The sequence below is a fragment of the Dermacentor variabilis genome, chromosome 1 (genome assembly GCF_050947875.1).
Source record: "Dermacentor variabilis isolate Ectoservices chromosome 1, ASM5094787v1, whole genome shotgun sequence".
In the NCBI taxonomy this organism is placed as follows: Eukaryota; Metazoa; Arthropoda; class Arachnida; order Ixodida; family Ixodidae; genus Dermacentor; species Dermacentor variabilis.
The window spans coordinates 170,152,784-170,167,855 of NC_134568.1; the positions used below are offsets into that span (position 1 = coordinate 170,152,784).

The 15,072-nt window shown below is 42.4% G+C and overlaps 1 protein-coding gene across 5 annotated transcripts in view; it reads right to left on the reverse strand.

The window, feature by feature from the left end:
• The window catches only part of raskol (Ras GTPase-activating protein raskol), a 199,175-nt gene that overhangs the window by 14,754 nt on the left and 169,349 nt on the right, over positions 1–15,072 (reverse strand). For 4 of the 5 annotated variants that reach the window (XM_075699424.1, XM_075699434.1, XM_075699442.1 and 1 more), the window contains one exon: positions 5,750–5,937. In XM_075699424.1, the coding sequence (XP_075555539.1) occupies positions 5,750–5,937 (188 nt within the window). Of the gene's footprint in view, positions 1–5,749; positions 5,938–7,426; positions 11,315–15,072 lie in introns of those variants that run through there. The other variant, XM_075699459.1, reaches the window with a different exon arrangement.

The following is a 15,072-nucleotide window of genomic DNA, read 5'->3' on the forward strand; positions in this document are numbered from 1 at the left end:
CGATGGTCATTAAGGGTTACGGACTGGATTCCAAGGGAAGGAAAGCGTAGCAGGGTGTGGCAGAAAGTTAGGTGGATGGATGAGATTAAGTAGTTTGCACGGACATGGCCACAATTAGTACATGACCGGGGTAGTTGGAGAAGTATAGGAGAGGCCTTTGCCCTGCAGTGGGCGTAACCAGGCTGATGATGATGAGGATGGCAAAACCACGATCAGATTATGAAGCACGCCATAGTGGCAGACTCCGGATTACATTTGAAACCCTGGTTTTATTTTAATATGCATCTAAACCTAAGTGCACTAGCATTTTTGCATTTCGCCCGTCGAAATGCGGCTGCCATAGTCGGGATTGAACCCGCAACCTCAAGCAATGCCATAGCCATGAAGCTACTGCAGCAGACACAGAAGTGTTGATTTGACGTGTGACCACTTCCGTAGTGTCGCCTAGACCTTACGGTGTTTTAATGTGGCTTTGCATCTACAAACCCTGTGTCAGTTGTTCGCTTGACAAATTTGCATGGTGTTTATTTTTCAGAAATAGCAAAACTATGCCGTGCCATGCCGTACCTTCGGTTTGCCCACAACCGCTGTTTCCTTGCCTTTTTACATTGTCTTTTCCCTCTCCCGCCCTCTGCCCCTGCATGGGAACTGCGAGTGGCAAGGCTGTTATTCCCTCGTTTCGCGACTGCATCGGTTCTACCCATTCTCTGCCTCCTCTCCCCACTCCTCTCTGCAGTTCTACCTACGTCCCCTCTGGACTTGCACATTAGCAGAGAGGTAAGTGCTGAAGTTTCTGCAAAGCTTTTGAGGGCGGTCATGGATAATTTCAGCTGTAAAAAGGCTAACGTGATGACGGCCAGGGGTCTCCAGAGGGCATTGTGCACATGCGACGCGATGGAAAGGTCCAAACGAGTTTCTTGCGTGGACTTCCCTCTCCGCCATGCTCCTGTCATGCACATGCACACTCTGAACCACCTCCCAAAGCGGCGTGCAAGACAACAGCAGCAGTGTAACAGTTAAAGGAAGAGGCTAAGAAAGCTTTGCTTTAAAACTCATTGTGAGCTGCTGTTTTTGCTTGAAAATCTTCCTGGGGCAGGCCTAAAATAGGCGCCAACAGAACTCTATGTTGGCCTAGATGGTGCTTGGTGAAAGACACATATTTTGCCGCAAAATAAAACACACACAAAAGGAAGACACAGTAAGCCGCCCGTGCCGTCATGTGTGTGTTTAAATTAGTGGTAAAAAGCATGTCTTTTTAAAATAGGCATTTTTGAGAGGAAGTGATGCATGTTTGATGCATTCACTGTACACTAAGTGTGGATAAGACAGACGCTGCTGCTATGAGAGTCACTGCAGTCACTGGGGTTGGGAGTGTGCGGGATGACCAGCCAAGTTTCAATTACCAGGCGAAGGCTAATTTCAGGATCAAAATGAGTGAAGTTTAATGACATGGAAATGTATGGGCACTGGCTGGGACATTTGGTTGGGATCCAATTAAAAAAAAATTGAATTAACTGGAGTCGAATTAGCAGAAATCTACTGCATATCCTCGTCACATGCACATTTTCAACTGCCATTGAGTTAATGACTGATGGACTTGTTGAAAATTGATTGCTGCCTCATGGGCATCTCCAATAACCGTTAAGCTCGATGCCACTGACAGAAATAGGGGTCTGTAAATGGAAGTCAAATCCAAAGGGCCAATGTGAGCCAGGTCACAATTGCAAACGATAAAAAGAAATATCATTGCAATTTTTAAGTAACACTTGCTCTCCAATTTTTCAGACCATGGAAGCATACCTGCCAACTCTCCGAATTTGTCTGAAAGACTCCCGATTTCCATCCAGTCTTTCCAATTGTGTGGACATGGCCATAAATCTCTCGAAATATTGCCCAAGTGTGAGTAAAAAATTGTGCAACACAGGCGCATTGTACTTCCCATTATGCGCTAGGTAGCTAGCCAAAGTCAGATGTATAACTAAGTTATTTATGTGTAAGCAGTGTGAGTATAACTCAGTTCGCTTCAGATCGAGAGATGTGTTGAGGAGGGCATGCGAGGCAAAGGTCTAATATGCACTGCATAATGGCCGGTTTCCTCAAGTCAGCTTTGCAGCAACACAGTACTGTTATGCAGTGCAGCATTTAGGAAGTTTTAGATTTTGCGCACTTAAAGTTAAGGGACGCCAAGCACCGGACTTACGAAAGAGTGCAAAGAGAGCAAAACACAAAATTTGCAAGGGGTCCATAATGGAGCTAGGGTTTTTGTGCATGCCCAAAGCCGCTTGGGTACATTTTAGCGATAACTCCCCATTAACCTTGCAAGGCTCGGCATCATCTGTGTGGACATTTGTTTAATTATTTTAGAAAGCAAATGGTGCTTAGAAGCACCCTGAATGCCTTTCTATTGCTACAAGTCTGTGCTACTACCTGGCTGAGTTTGGGCCAGATAGGGCGTAACTGAGCGGCCTGATGCCATTGCAGAATGGTGGGTTGGAGCGTGAAAACGTTTTACGTCAGATGCCCACGTGATAATACTAATTACATTCTTCACATGAGTAGCAGTTCAACTAAAGTCATGGAAATGTGTTCTTGAAGGAAGAGAGGCAAACATGAATGGTTTGTTTGGTGGATGAACCTATTTTTTACTACCGAGTAAATGTGTGCATCCACTACAGTGGACATTGGGACTCCCTCTAAATTTGATTTTGGTGCACATAACTGACTGGCTGTACAGTTTGCTTGAGGGGGCTACAGAATGCAATGAAGATGACATTACACAGTTCTCTCTTGAAAAATAAAGGTCTCAAGTACAACAAGGCGACTGTATAAGGCACCACATTTGCCTATAAAAGATGACGTCAAGAACACTATAGGATGCCGTAACCTTGGCTGCTCTGAAAAGACTCAACATCACAGTACACATTTTATGCTTTCTTCACTGAGATTGATGGCAGCTATTTCCTACAATTTCACTCGAAGTGATCATGGTGATGATAATGATGACAATAATAACGAAGTAGGCCCCATAAAGTCTCACTATGAAATATGGTTTATGTAAATTATCAAAAAAGAAAATATATTTTGATGAAACTGCAAGAAAGAAAGAATTTTGAGTGCAATACAAAATTTCAGTTTTTTTTAATCATCTCATCAACTTTAGAGTCCCAGTGTCCAAGTGGATGAACATTCATTTCTGTTTGAACTACAAGCAAGTAAAAGCATATTGTTTCATAAATAATCTATCCATTCCCTGCAATGAATTTAAGAGCGGTAAATAACCACTAACCACATTTCCCCTCTTAACCCACGAAGTTAAGAGTGGAAAGGGGCCGATGTCACCGGACACAGTATGTGTTTCTTAATTATACATGCACCCGCCGTGGTTGCTCAGTGGCTATGGTGTTGGGCTGCTGAGCACGAGGTCGCGGGATCGAATCCCGGCCACGGCGGCCGCATTTCGATGGGGGCGAAATGCGAAAACACCCGTGTGCTTAGATTTAGGTGCACGTTAAAGAACCCCAGGTGGTCGAAATTTCCGGAGTCCTCCACTACGGCGTGCCTCATAATCAGAAAGTGGTTTTGGCACGTAAAACCCCAAATATTATTATTATTATAATTATACATGCAAGCATGGGCCATCTGAGGTCACAGTACAAGTGCTGAGATGTCTAATAACTGTAATGGCAGCCATTCAGAGCTGTATCTGAAGTCGTATACCACTACAACCACAGGTGGCGAGTCAGGAGGTCATTCAATCTCAAACATCCCAAGTGACAAACCTAACCACAAAATATCAGGTTCTATTTAATGTGAACAGTGTTTTACCAGAATGCTTATGTTGACAACACACATATATATATACACAGAGGGTGTTTCAGTGAACACTTTCAGAAATTTTTAAAGATTGCCTGTGGCAGATTGCACTATTCTAGTCTATGAGCTGGTTACTCGGAGAGGCAGATATTACGTGCACGAAAAATTGAAATGCATAATCGACTAATTAATGAGAATTCCCAAATTAAGTTTTTAACTAATTACTTATGGCAAATATTGCAATTTACAAATTCTATTGGGTGAGACTGCAAGGAGTATACACTTGAAAAGAATTATGTGGATGACACAATTTCCAAGACATGTGCTGTCAAGCATGCGGTAAAAATGCCCTGTTAGTATTCCATTTACTTTTTTTAAAATGTGGACATGCATTAAAGCACAAAAGTAACTGAAACACCAATGCATTTCCCTGCAAAGTTGGGGAATTAATATCTTGAAGCTGATGTCATCCTGATAATTTGTTCCAAGTGTATGCGCCTTGCGAACTCACAGACTCACCCGTTGGAATTTGTAAACTGCAACATGTGCCACAAAGTAATTAGTTTCAAACTTAATTAGTGAATTTTTGTTAATTAGTCAATTATGCATTTCAATTTTTCATGCAAGTAATGACAGCCTCTTCGAGTAGAACAGCTCATGGACCAGAATTATGCTGTCTGCTACAGGCATTGTAAAGAATTTTTACTGTCTGGTTAAAGCTGCCTGGTATATATCCCTGTGGCAGCTGTATCTACGAAAAACAGTTTATCTTGCCCACCGCTTAACATTCTTTTATACATAGTAGAGACATATCTTGATATCTGATAAGCTAAATAAAGTATTTCATTTGTTCTGAAGAATAAACAAAAACTGTAAAATTTGCCAATTTGTATTTTTCATTTAAAAAACCCCACTTTTCCACAAGCATTGCACTCTGTTGGACAAAGTGGACATTAGTTGTAACAAATCTCGTTTCACAAGCATGGGCACCTATGTCATGGTGAGCACTAACACAGAGGCTAGCATCTTCTTTACTCAGTACAAATTATTTATGAGTCCATTAAAGATACTAAGAAAAGGCAGTGAAATTTGGTTACAAATTTGAGAAGTGTGTTTAGTTGCATACTGAATGAAGAATAATGCACTGAAACAAAGCAAGTAAAATGCAAAAAATAATGCATTTTCTAAGATGCCTTACTGGCACACAACCGAAAGAGATTTAGCAGAGCATTTCTTCCCCCACCCCCTTTAATTATGGGAAAATGCGTTCATAATAGTAGTGATTGATTTGACATGTGCGCTTTTATGGAATGGACGAAGTAGCGCCTACTCTTGAATCATGTGTTTAGCTTGACAGCCTCAGTGAATAGAAGTGGAACTTTCTGGCATTACATTTCATTCACAAACAACACAGCAAAGGCCCTTGTCCATGTGTTACAAGATGCTATGGGATCTACCTTGCGTTTACATCCAGCTCTCTCTGTGTGTGCACACACCCACAGACTTCAGACCTCTATAACAGCTTCTTTGCACAGCACATTGTCTTCGTACACTATAGTACTGCCTCCCAAACACACGACAGATGTCACCACTCTCAGAGTCTCCATCGTGCACATAAACTCACACACAAAGCCAGGTGTGAATGTTGCGTGATAACTCAGTGGCTGGCACATCTGCCTCCAAAGTGCACATTGCTGCTGGGGCATGTTTGATCCCCTCTGGTGGTGGTGGACAAGGCTTATTTTTTTTTTCTTTGCCATATGGTGGGAGTGAAAATGAAAATGAGGAGGTAGCTTGATGGTGACTGCATACCATGAACAATGTATGGACAGACAAACAGAGCGAGCAAACCCAAATTCAAGCTTTTAACTGCTGTCGCAGTAAAAGATACAGGTGCAGCTTGCTTCCAGCAAGTGCACAAGACAGTGATCTGTACCTGGTGATGATGCTCTTCATCTGGAGGTCCTTTTCTTGTCGACGCTGCTGCTGCTCTTCTGTGCTATCAGCACCAAGTGTTGCTGAGAGTGGGTGTTGCTGCTGCTGTTGTAACTGGGTCTCAGCTAGACTGAGCTTGCGCTGCAGCTGACCCATGAGCCGCTTCAGCTGGGCCACCTCCCGCTCATACTGTCACAAGTACATACACACACAAGGCCATGTAGGATAGCTGGCACTTCAGTCTAAGAGCATGTGTGCATGCCCATATACACACATTTAAGAGGAAGATGTTTTATGGTCCCTTTCACATCACGAGGTCAAAAAAAAAGAAGAAGAAGAAGGCTAAGGAAACCACCTTACTTGCAAATGCCTATTTCAGCTAACTGGGCACTTGAATGTTGCACAAAAAGTGCTTGGCTCTCAAAAACACTGTTTCTTATGCTGTCATCTTGTACACTTCACCTTTAACATCACTGCTTCTTACTAGAGTGTACGAATATCAAAATTTTGGAATATGAATACTAGCACATGCCTCTATTAGCAAGTTTCGTTACCTTAACACGGTTGGAATATTGTACTTATATTGTCAACAATAAAAAATTACACTAGTAAGCAGTCATACTTAAAAATTCTCTATTTAGCTCATGTTAACTTGAGAAATTGAGTAATTCCTACTAGCTGCCTGTTATCGCCAACCTATGCCTTATTATATAGCATCAAATGCCCATAAACTCAGTTATTTGACCATGTGCCAGCCGTCCTTCATCGCATTTGCTATCAAGCAATAAGCTCAGGATTGGGGCATGGCTGCTGAGGATTGGCCCATTGGATCTTTACTCCCATAAAGAGCATTTTTATTGCTGCAGGATCCTTCTGTGCAGTTTCCCCCATCCCCTTTCGTTGCGCTCTAGATGCACCCTCACTGTCCACAAGCCCGTGCCCCTTGCTACCGGGAAGCTGACTTTCATGCACAGCTTGGCTGTCCAGTAGGTGAGTGCGCTTTACAGGCCAAATTTAACCAGCAGCATGAAGCTGTTGCAAAATTCAGCACAATATCAGGCACATATTCTTAGATGAGATAGAAACAAATGCTAAGAACAGTGTTAGCTCCCACACAGTCATCAATATGTTCAATTTGTTTCAAATATTAGTATCAAACCAAATATTTAAAACATTGTGACAAATACTTAGTTTTCAAAACAAATAAGAATATTAAAAATGTAATATTCAATGACATTAGAAATTTTCGAATATTCGTACAACCCTACTTTTTAACCATCTTTTTATCCCATAGATCTTGGGTGGATCCATGGATATTTTTACCCCAAAGTATCTAAAAATATCATTCCAGTTTATCCAGCCTACCTCAGTCCTGCTGATAAATGCCCTTTTCACATTTTCTATCTTAATTCGAAACAATAATAATGCTTTCAGATATTTTGTATGCAAAACGGTTGTCTATTTACAAAATTCACACTGAATTTAGTTTCTAGGCAGTGTAGTGAGGACTATGAGAACATTTGTGACAACACAATGGCACTGGATGGTCTGGGGATCCTATGTACTGTAAACAAAAGCTTCTGCTACGAACTTTTGCATAAAACATAGAAATCATTCCTGTAACTGCACACTAATAATAATGCCATCTTGCTGCAATCACTCATTGAGGACTGAAAGCAGCAGTGTTGGTGTGACATATCATTTTCAGCAAGCATGCTTGGATGTGCCTAGTCACATAAAGCATGGTACAGTAAGTGTTCGTTACAATGAATCATAATAATCCACCAAGAAAGGTTCGCACTCACACCTTTCTTGCATGCAGGGCAAGAAAGGTCCATTACATCTGATGTTTGTTCCATCCAAAATCAGGATTGTGGCATGTAGTGAAATGTCAGAACTTCGCATAAACTGCTGTCTATAGTTTTTGATCACGGGAACCTGAAGGCGATTGCAATAAACAATGAAAAAAAAAAAATATGTGGAAAAGAAGAACAACGAAACTAAAATGAATAAGAAGTCAATACATAAACTATTTACCATGCTATTCATACAACCACACTATAGTGGCGCTGCACCCTCTGTCTACCGACAAATGGCTGTTTCCTCGCAGAAGAGCATGAAGGTTACCGCACAATGGCAAGATTTACCCGTTGGTGAAAAAATAGGTTCAAGCGACACTTCTGTCATTGCGGCCAGCTAATGCCAGTGACATAAACATAGGCTACAGTTTGTTTTTCACACAAAACAATGGACTGTAGAATAAACTGATGCCATGATTTTATCTTTTGTGACAAGCGATGACCACTGTCAAACTTGTAGCATGAACGAGAGCTGCAATATGAGGCATGCTCAACTTGGAGCCTCAGTCCACTGCACTGCATGTGAGATGGCTTGACCACATCATGTGCTTTGCAGTCTGGAGGCAGTGAATAGCATCCCATTTTCTTTTCTTTTGGTGCAAATTAACGCAATGAGAAATAAAGCACTCAGATTATATCGATGGATTTTGCCATCGTTGGAGTTTATTTTTGAAGTGCTGTACGCAGGGATGGAAGTGGCCAAAGAAGTATTGGAGCATGAATTGTCTGTTTCAGAGCAGTAAATACGCTTCTTGGAGCAGCTTGGTAAAGGTAAATATGAGTGAAATACAGGCAGATGAAGAAAAAGCTTTCTTTATTTGACTTTGCAGAACATTATTAGGTCGCAGCAAATCAGTTCTGCGGAATCCCGCTAGGCAAGCAAAATTTATAACAGGGAAAAGTTGTCATCTACCCGATTGTAGCATGAAGCTAGAAAGGAAACCCATGTGGGTTTCTTGGAAACCACCATTGAGTTACACATTGGATGTGCCAACTAAATGTGGCAAAGAAAAAAATAACCGAGGGCTTTCCGTGAACAGCGCCCACTCTATGTTGATAGGCTTTTGTTAATGCTAGCTGCGTTCTTTTGTTCCATTGGGAACGAGGAACTAATATTTAGGTTTAATGAGCTAACATTTATTACCTTACTCATTCAATAAGGTGCCAATGCAAAGGTTATAGAATACATCAACAAATGAGCAATAACAGCATATACAGCAACCTAGGTCTTGTGTGATACTTTTTTCCGACAAAAAACAAGAAAAAGCCTGTGAAATTTAAAAAGAGAATCCACAGGACAATGCATCTCCACACCAGTACTAAAAGCAGTCTCACATGAAAACGTCATAACCTAGTATACATTGTGTATGTTACAAACGTGCAAACCTGGGTCACGATCTTGCAATGGTTTGAAAAGCGAACCGTTAAAAGATCACACTACCTAAAGTTTGATAAAGACTAAAGATGCACGCCAAAAACTGCTGTGTCGAGCAAAAAGTGCGGAGGTTCGTTTCCAATGCCCCTGTTCGACGAGGTTTGCGTAAAGGATCGATGCAATCTTTGGCGTGCAAAAGCGTTGTCAGGGTCACAGTGGGTTTTCTAAAATTGTATTTTAGAGCACAGCTCTTAGGGTAGGTGCCCATTACTGCCCATTGAGCGTTGGCGTCGTTGGCATAACCGAGTGAACGAGCACAGCAAAGGATGAAAGGACAAATGCAGAGCCCAGCGGGGTATGAAGGAAGGCGATAGCCAAGAGAGTGCGAGGAGGAAAGCGGAGGAGGGTATGGTGAAAGTGTGAGAAGCGTAGTGCCGCCAAAAACGGGCTCTGCAGCAACGACTGTTACGAGGTGGTGCCAGAGTAACGTGCATTGTCTGTTCACAAATGACGCCCATTTATAAGGCATGCGGCGAGCGCGTCCACAGATACCGTATATCTAAACAAAGTATTGCATAAGCGGAGGTCTGTCTGTGGCGGCTGCTGTGAATTACGCCCACACCTCACCCACACACTGGCTCTTGCAATCTCCCTATTAGCCAGGCAGTTGTGCCACACTGAGCTTTGTTTGCAACGTGCCACATGCGACAGATTGTCCTCTCCAGCCAATATATTGCGAAATGAAAACACGTATAGAGCTGTGCTCAAACTTTGCATTAGTGAGTATCGTAATTGTCGGTGAATTTTAAAAATTTATTTCATGGGCTTTCTTTTTCGCTAATAGAATGGTCTCCACGAATCCTAGGTTGCTTTAAATGCTGTTATCAGTCATTTCTTAACATCATCCACAACATTTTCACTGACATCTGATTCATTAGGTAAATTAAAACAGTTAGCTAATTAAATGTATTCATGCACAATGAACGAGAAATATTCACAGTGGCCACCATGAACAGCACTCATCAAGCTACAGCGAACAATGTTCGCGTAATACGCTCTGGTAATATTTAATTATTGGCGTCCTTCACTCAAAATAGCAGAATACTGCAGCATAAATGCCAAGCAGCCAGTATTTCACATCGCTTCCCGAGAAAGAAACTCTAAGATATTTTTGAAAACAAAGGGATAAAACTGTCCACTGGCTTTCCGATCTGCTTAGTCGACAAATATTCTGAATAAGCTCGATCATTCAGGCTCATTCGCGGCTCTGCTACAGGCACCATTAGGCCAATGCAAAACGGCAACGAATATTTTGTGCACCAAACGATAGTTTATTAAAAATTTTTGGACTCGATCTGCTTAAGTTGCGTTGTCAACATCATTGCCGCGAGCGCAATTTTGGAGGTTCACATTATCGCCAAACTTTTATTTATGACCACCATTTGGCTGCTAAGGTTGACTAAACACAAAACTTTACATCCTCGCCTTGCTTTCTGTGGAGGCGAAACCATGATTTTGTGTGGTGTGGCCACGCAGAAAATAGTGTAGCGTGAGTGCAAATTTCAGTGACAATAGCAAATGCAATTAGATATTTGTGACTAAAAGCTTCAGTAAAGCAAGCAGGTCATTTGTCAGTGAGACGCACTATGATCCCGGTAACCAGCACGTGTGAAATAGATTTAGAACATCCCATGCACAGCGTTCGCCCATTAATCGATGCAGATCTACCAATAGAGCGCGAAAGCAAGTGCTAAAATGTATAACGAAACTGATGAGCTACACTGAGCAAACTATATGATCTCATTCATTTTTCCCAACTGCCCCATGAAATGAGCACCGATTCAAATAATTTTCAGCTGGTCCGTGCATACGCAAACGCATAACACATATAAAATGTTCATTATGCATTGTATAGCACAGAACGGTTTCAACTTTCTTGCGGCCTAGTTACTACTGAAATGCAATTGAAACACACCCACACTCCTAAGACATTGACGTTTAAGCAAATTGCTTAGGCTTGGAATGCAGGGCTAGGCGCAAGCCAACACATGTCCATGGCTGTGTGTTTGTCACTCAACGTGTACATCCTGCTAAATTTGGTGACTTTAACTGAAATTAGTGTTTTGGAGCAGGCTGGTACAGCTCGACGATTTAATGCAAGATGGCGCAATTTGTGCAGCACTTTCATCCCTGCGTATGCTATGGCTTCGAAGCGAAGTGCTTAGGCCTATGGGCAACTCAGCACTAAGCCGACAGCGCTGGACATCGGCGAGCCGGTTGCATGGTCCATCCCGAAAACTCTTCCATTACCAGTGGGTCGTCACACTGCATGCTGTAGCAAGAAGCTTGCTGTTAGTGTTTTCGCTCCTGAAGAAAAAATACATTTTCGCACATTTTGTAAGTGGCAGGAAGTAGTTCTGTGCAGTGCACTGTCACACACACGTCAGCTAATTAAATTGTATATGTACCACCTCGTCAAAATTTGCCCAAAATTTTGTCCATTGTAGCTGATAGTCTGTTATAGCAGAGTTTATTAAAAGCAGAATTTGTTGTAGGAATAATATACACAGACAAAACTAAGTGAGAAGAATGGTCTGTTACAGTCAAAGCTCCATATAACGAACAAGAATATAACAAATTATGGGACATGAAGAAATAAATCTGAAATTTGGTTGATCATGCTTTAATTCAATGGAGTTTCTCCTGCTATAACAAAACCCAAAATTTGGGATCTGACATGGCACAGGTTATAGCGAAGCAAAATTGTTTACACATGCCTCAAAATACAGTAAAACCTAGTTATTTCGGATTTCCTGGGACCGTGAAAAATGTCTGAATTTACCAAATGTCAAATTATCAAGGGTATCAAGAAAATAACAACTGTTTACTAAATGAGCACGCTTTTTATTTACTGAATGAATCAGCAAATCCTGTTTCTATTTTGCACAAAAGCAGAATCTGCAATTCTCATTGTCTCGTGAGTGATTAGCACTTGTAGTGGCGAAAGCTGACTTTCTTTGCAGTGCGGCTGTGGTGTGCATCTTCATTCGAGACACGCATTTTACTACCGTGCACACATTCAGATTATTTTTCCGCTAGTGAGCTAGTCGCCAACAGATGGCTCGTCCATCAGGATGTGGCTGGCGCTATTCATCCTCAGCAGCTTTAGCGTATTTTTAACATCACGCGTGCAGCCATACAGCAGTAAGTCAAAATTAAACTACCGTTTGCCAACCACTGCAAACAAAAATGCGGTCCCTACTGACGTGATCATGGATAGCGACCATGCAGTTCTGAAGGCATGTGGCTGACGTGCTCACAGAGTCTAAACGGAACTGCTGTTTGCTACAAATGATGCGCACGAAACTGCGGTTGCTATCGATGCGATCATGGATTATGTGTACGCAGTTATGAAGGCACGTGGTCAATGCGGTATTATGCGCGGCAGTAAACACAAGAATAAAGGCTATAATGGCACAAATAGGCACAAAGCATTCCGGCGTTCAGGTAAGAGTTCTGCCAACGACTATGGCAATGCAGATTCCAGCACTCTGTTTCGGTTGGACGTTAGCGTTGCTTTTGCTCTCTTACATTGCACATTTACTCGCTCTGAGAGTTGTCCAGTTAACGGGTGTGTGGCCAAATACATCCAAATTAACAAGAGTTCGATTCCAATAAGTAATGCGTATACCCGATGGCACCAAAGGACGAGTCCAAATTATCAGAATTTTCGAATTAATGACGGTCGAAATAACAAGGCTTTACTGTATACAGTGTAGACCGCTTATAACTAGGGGTATGAGAATAATTGAACATCAACGAATCGAATCGAATATCTACTATTCGATTTTTCTAATATTCAAGATGTTAGGTGCATAGTGTTGCGTGCATTGTGGAGCCTCACGTACTCGATGCCACCCAAGCAAGTGTTTCACTGCGTTTTCAAAACAAAAGGAGGGAGCGCCAAGCAGACTGCAGAAGGGTCCTCGGCTAACACAGCAGAGGCGCGTATTTAGTCCAACGTATTGTGAGCGTGCGTGCGCATATGCAATGTCATATTGGCGGGGACATATATAGTATAGTTCGACGTACTGGCGCAGCCAATGTAACCGGATGTGCCCAATGTGCTCCAATGTGCCCGACATTGAGATGGCTCTTGCTGCATCCGTGCGTTGGTCATGGTGACTGTGCTGACCCACAATGCATTGTGCAAACAAAAAATGCGCCCATGTCACTGCTTCACTAGAGCACTCTCGCTTCACCTAGTTGCAGACAGCCGTTCAAAGCGGCGCGCAGGTTGTGGATCGTTCTACACATGCTCCGAAGAGAGCAGGCGATGGCGTGCGCGTCGTAGTATTTGCTGCGGGATCGAACTACAGGTGGCAGCACTGTTGCCTTGTTAGTGTGGACGGGTGGTCAACAGCGCGGATTGAAATGTATGCGTCGGCATTCCGCTGTGAACAATTTGGCCTGATTTTCTGCTAATGAAACTTGCTGACTGCAGTGAGCTCATCTTATATTGACCTCCAATGCCACATTTTTGCACAAGATGTGCACAACGTTTCCATTTACTTGAAAGAAGCATCTGTCATTCAATGGGGGACTGGCACTCACCCACACAGCCTGTGTTTCAGCAGTTTCTCAGGGCTTCTTGTGTATGTTTCACTTGCGTTCCACCTATACTGTTAATATTGTTGCGCCAGTTATTAATACCGCATTCTGTGCAAATCTTGCACTGGTTTAAAAAAGTTGGTATTCCTGTACAATGAAGGTAAAGTAGCAAGTTAATTGGTGCGCTACAGCTCCTTTTCTTTTCGTTTTTTGCTGTTCCCTGTGAAATGCAAATATTGCGAATTCACTTGGGCAAGCTAGGATATTGTGACAGTACGTTAGTATAGGTTCATCAGGTTGTTTCAGACAAGATTATTTTAATGCCCTTGCACGGTTACGCACATGACAGCGATGTGACAATGTTGTAATTATTTGGGGAGCTATTGATTAGGTAGTATTACTTCAGCTAATAGTGGCCACAACCTTGCATCAAGCTAACACCACCACAATGAAGAGCGAAAGGAAATTATAACAGCCGCCTTTCAACTCGGTGTTATGACATCCTCCATCTAGAGACTGCCGTGTCACACATGATCTTCGTATAATGCCACATTTTAGCTTTTCTATTGTAGCAGCAAATCAAAGTACAAAAAAGTGTGACTTAATTGTGAGGTAAAATTAATTCGCGTAGTGGCATCAAAACCACCACATATTAAAAGAACATATCTGATTGCATAACCAGTAAGCGAGAGTCATGCGATTATCACAATTATCATAATGTAGTTTTCGTAATACAAAGTGTATGATGCGATATGATATGAGTGCACGCTTACGACTCATTCTTTTACTGCTTTGAGTGATGTTCATACCACACCTTTCATGTTTTGTGGCATCACAGTTTTTGGAGTGATCAACACACTGTGATGAGTCACTATTTAGCACGGTATTCCCGTCTCGCTGCTACCACTTCATGCAATTAAAACAAGGTAGAAAAAGTTCTCGAAACATAAAGCAATAATAAAATTGATATGATTGTGGTGAGCACACTGTGTGACAATCACACACTACATGCTCGACATGGGCAGTCACTGATCTTACTACAGCGCAAAGATGACAGCACAACACTAATTGCTTTTGTACAACGCCAAAAAATGTAGATCAGCATTTATGACTGTGCTACAGCCATGCAAGAAGCAGCCTTTAACGCTATTTACGCCTTACACGCACATGTAAACATGTAGTGCCTAGCAGATGATGTGCAGCGCAATCCACACTATCTGTGGTTCAGCCAGCTCGATCTCGTGGCCAATAGAGGGCACAGCATTTCGGCTGGCGCAGCACAAGCGGCGCAGCATAACGATGTACAGTGACAAACGGGACTACAAACGCGCCTTAACGGACTGTCACTGTGAGCGCTCCCTGACGCAGGCCAATGCGGAGATCACAAACACAGCGCCCGAACGCCGCAATTCGCAGAGCGTCGCTGCTTCCGTTGGTACAAAGTTTGGCTGGGTCAACAGGTCCGATCTAAGTGATTAA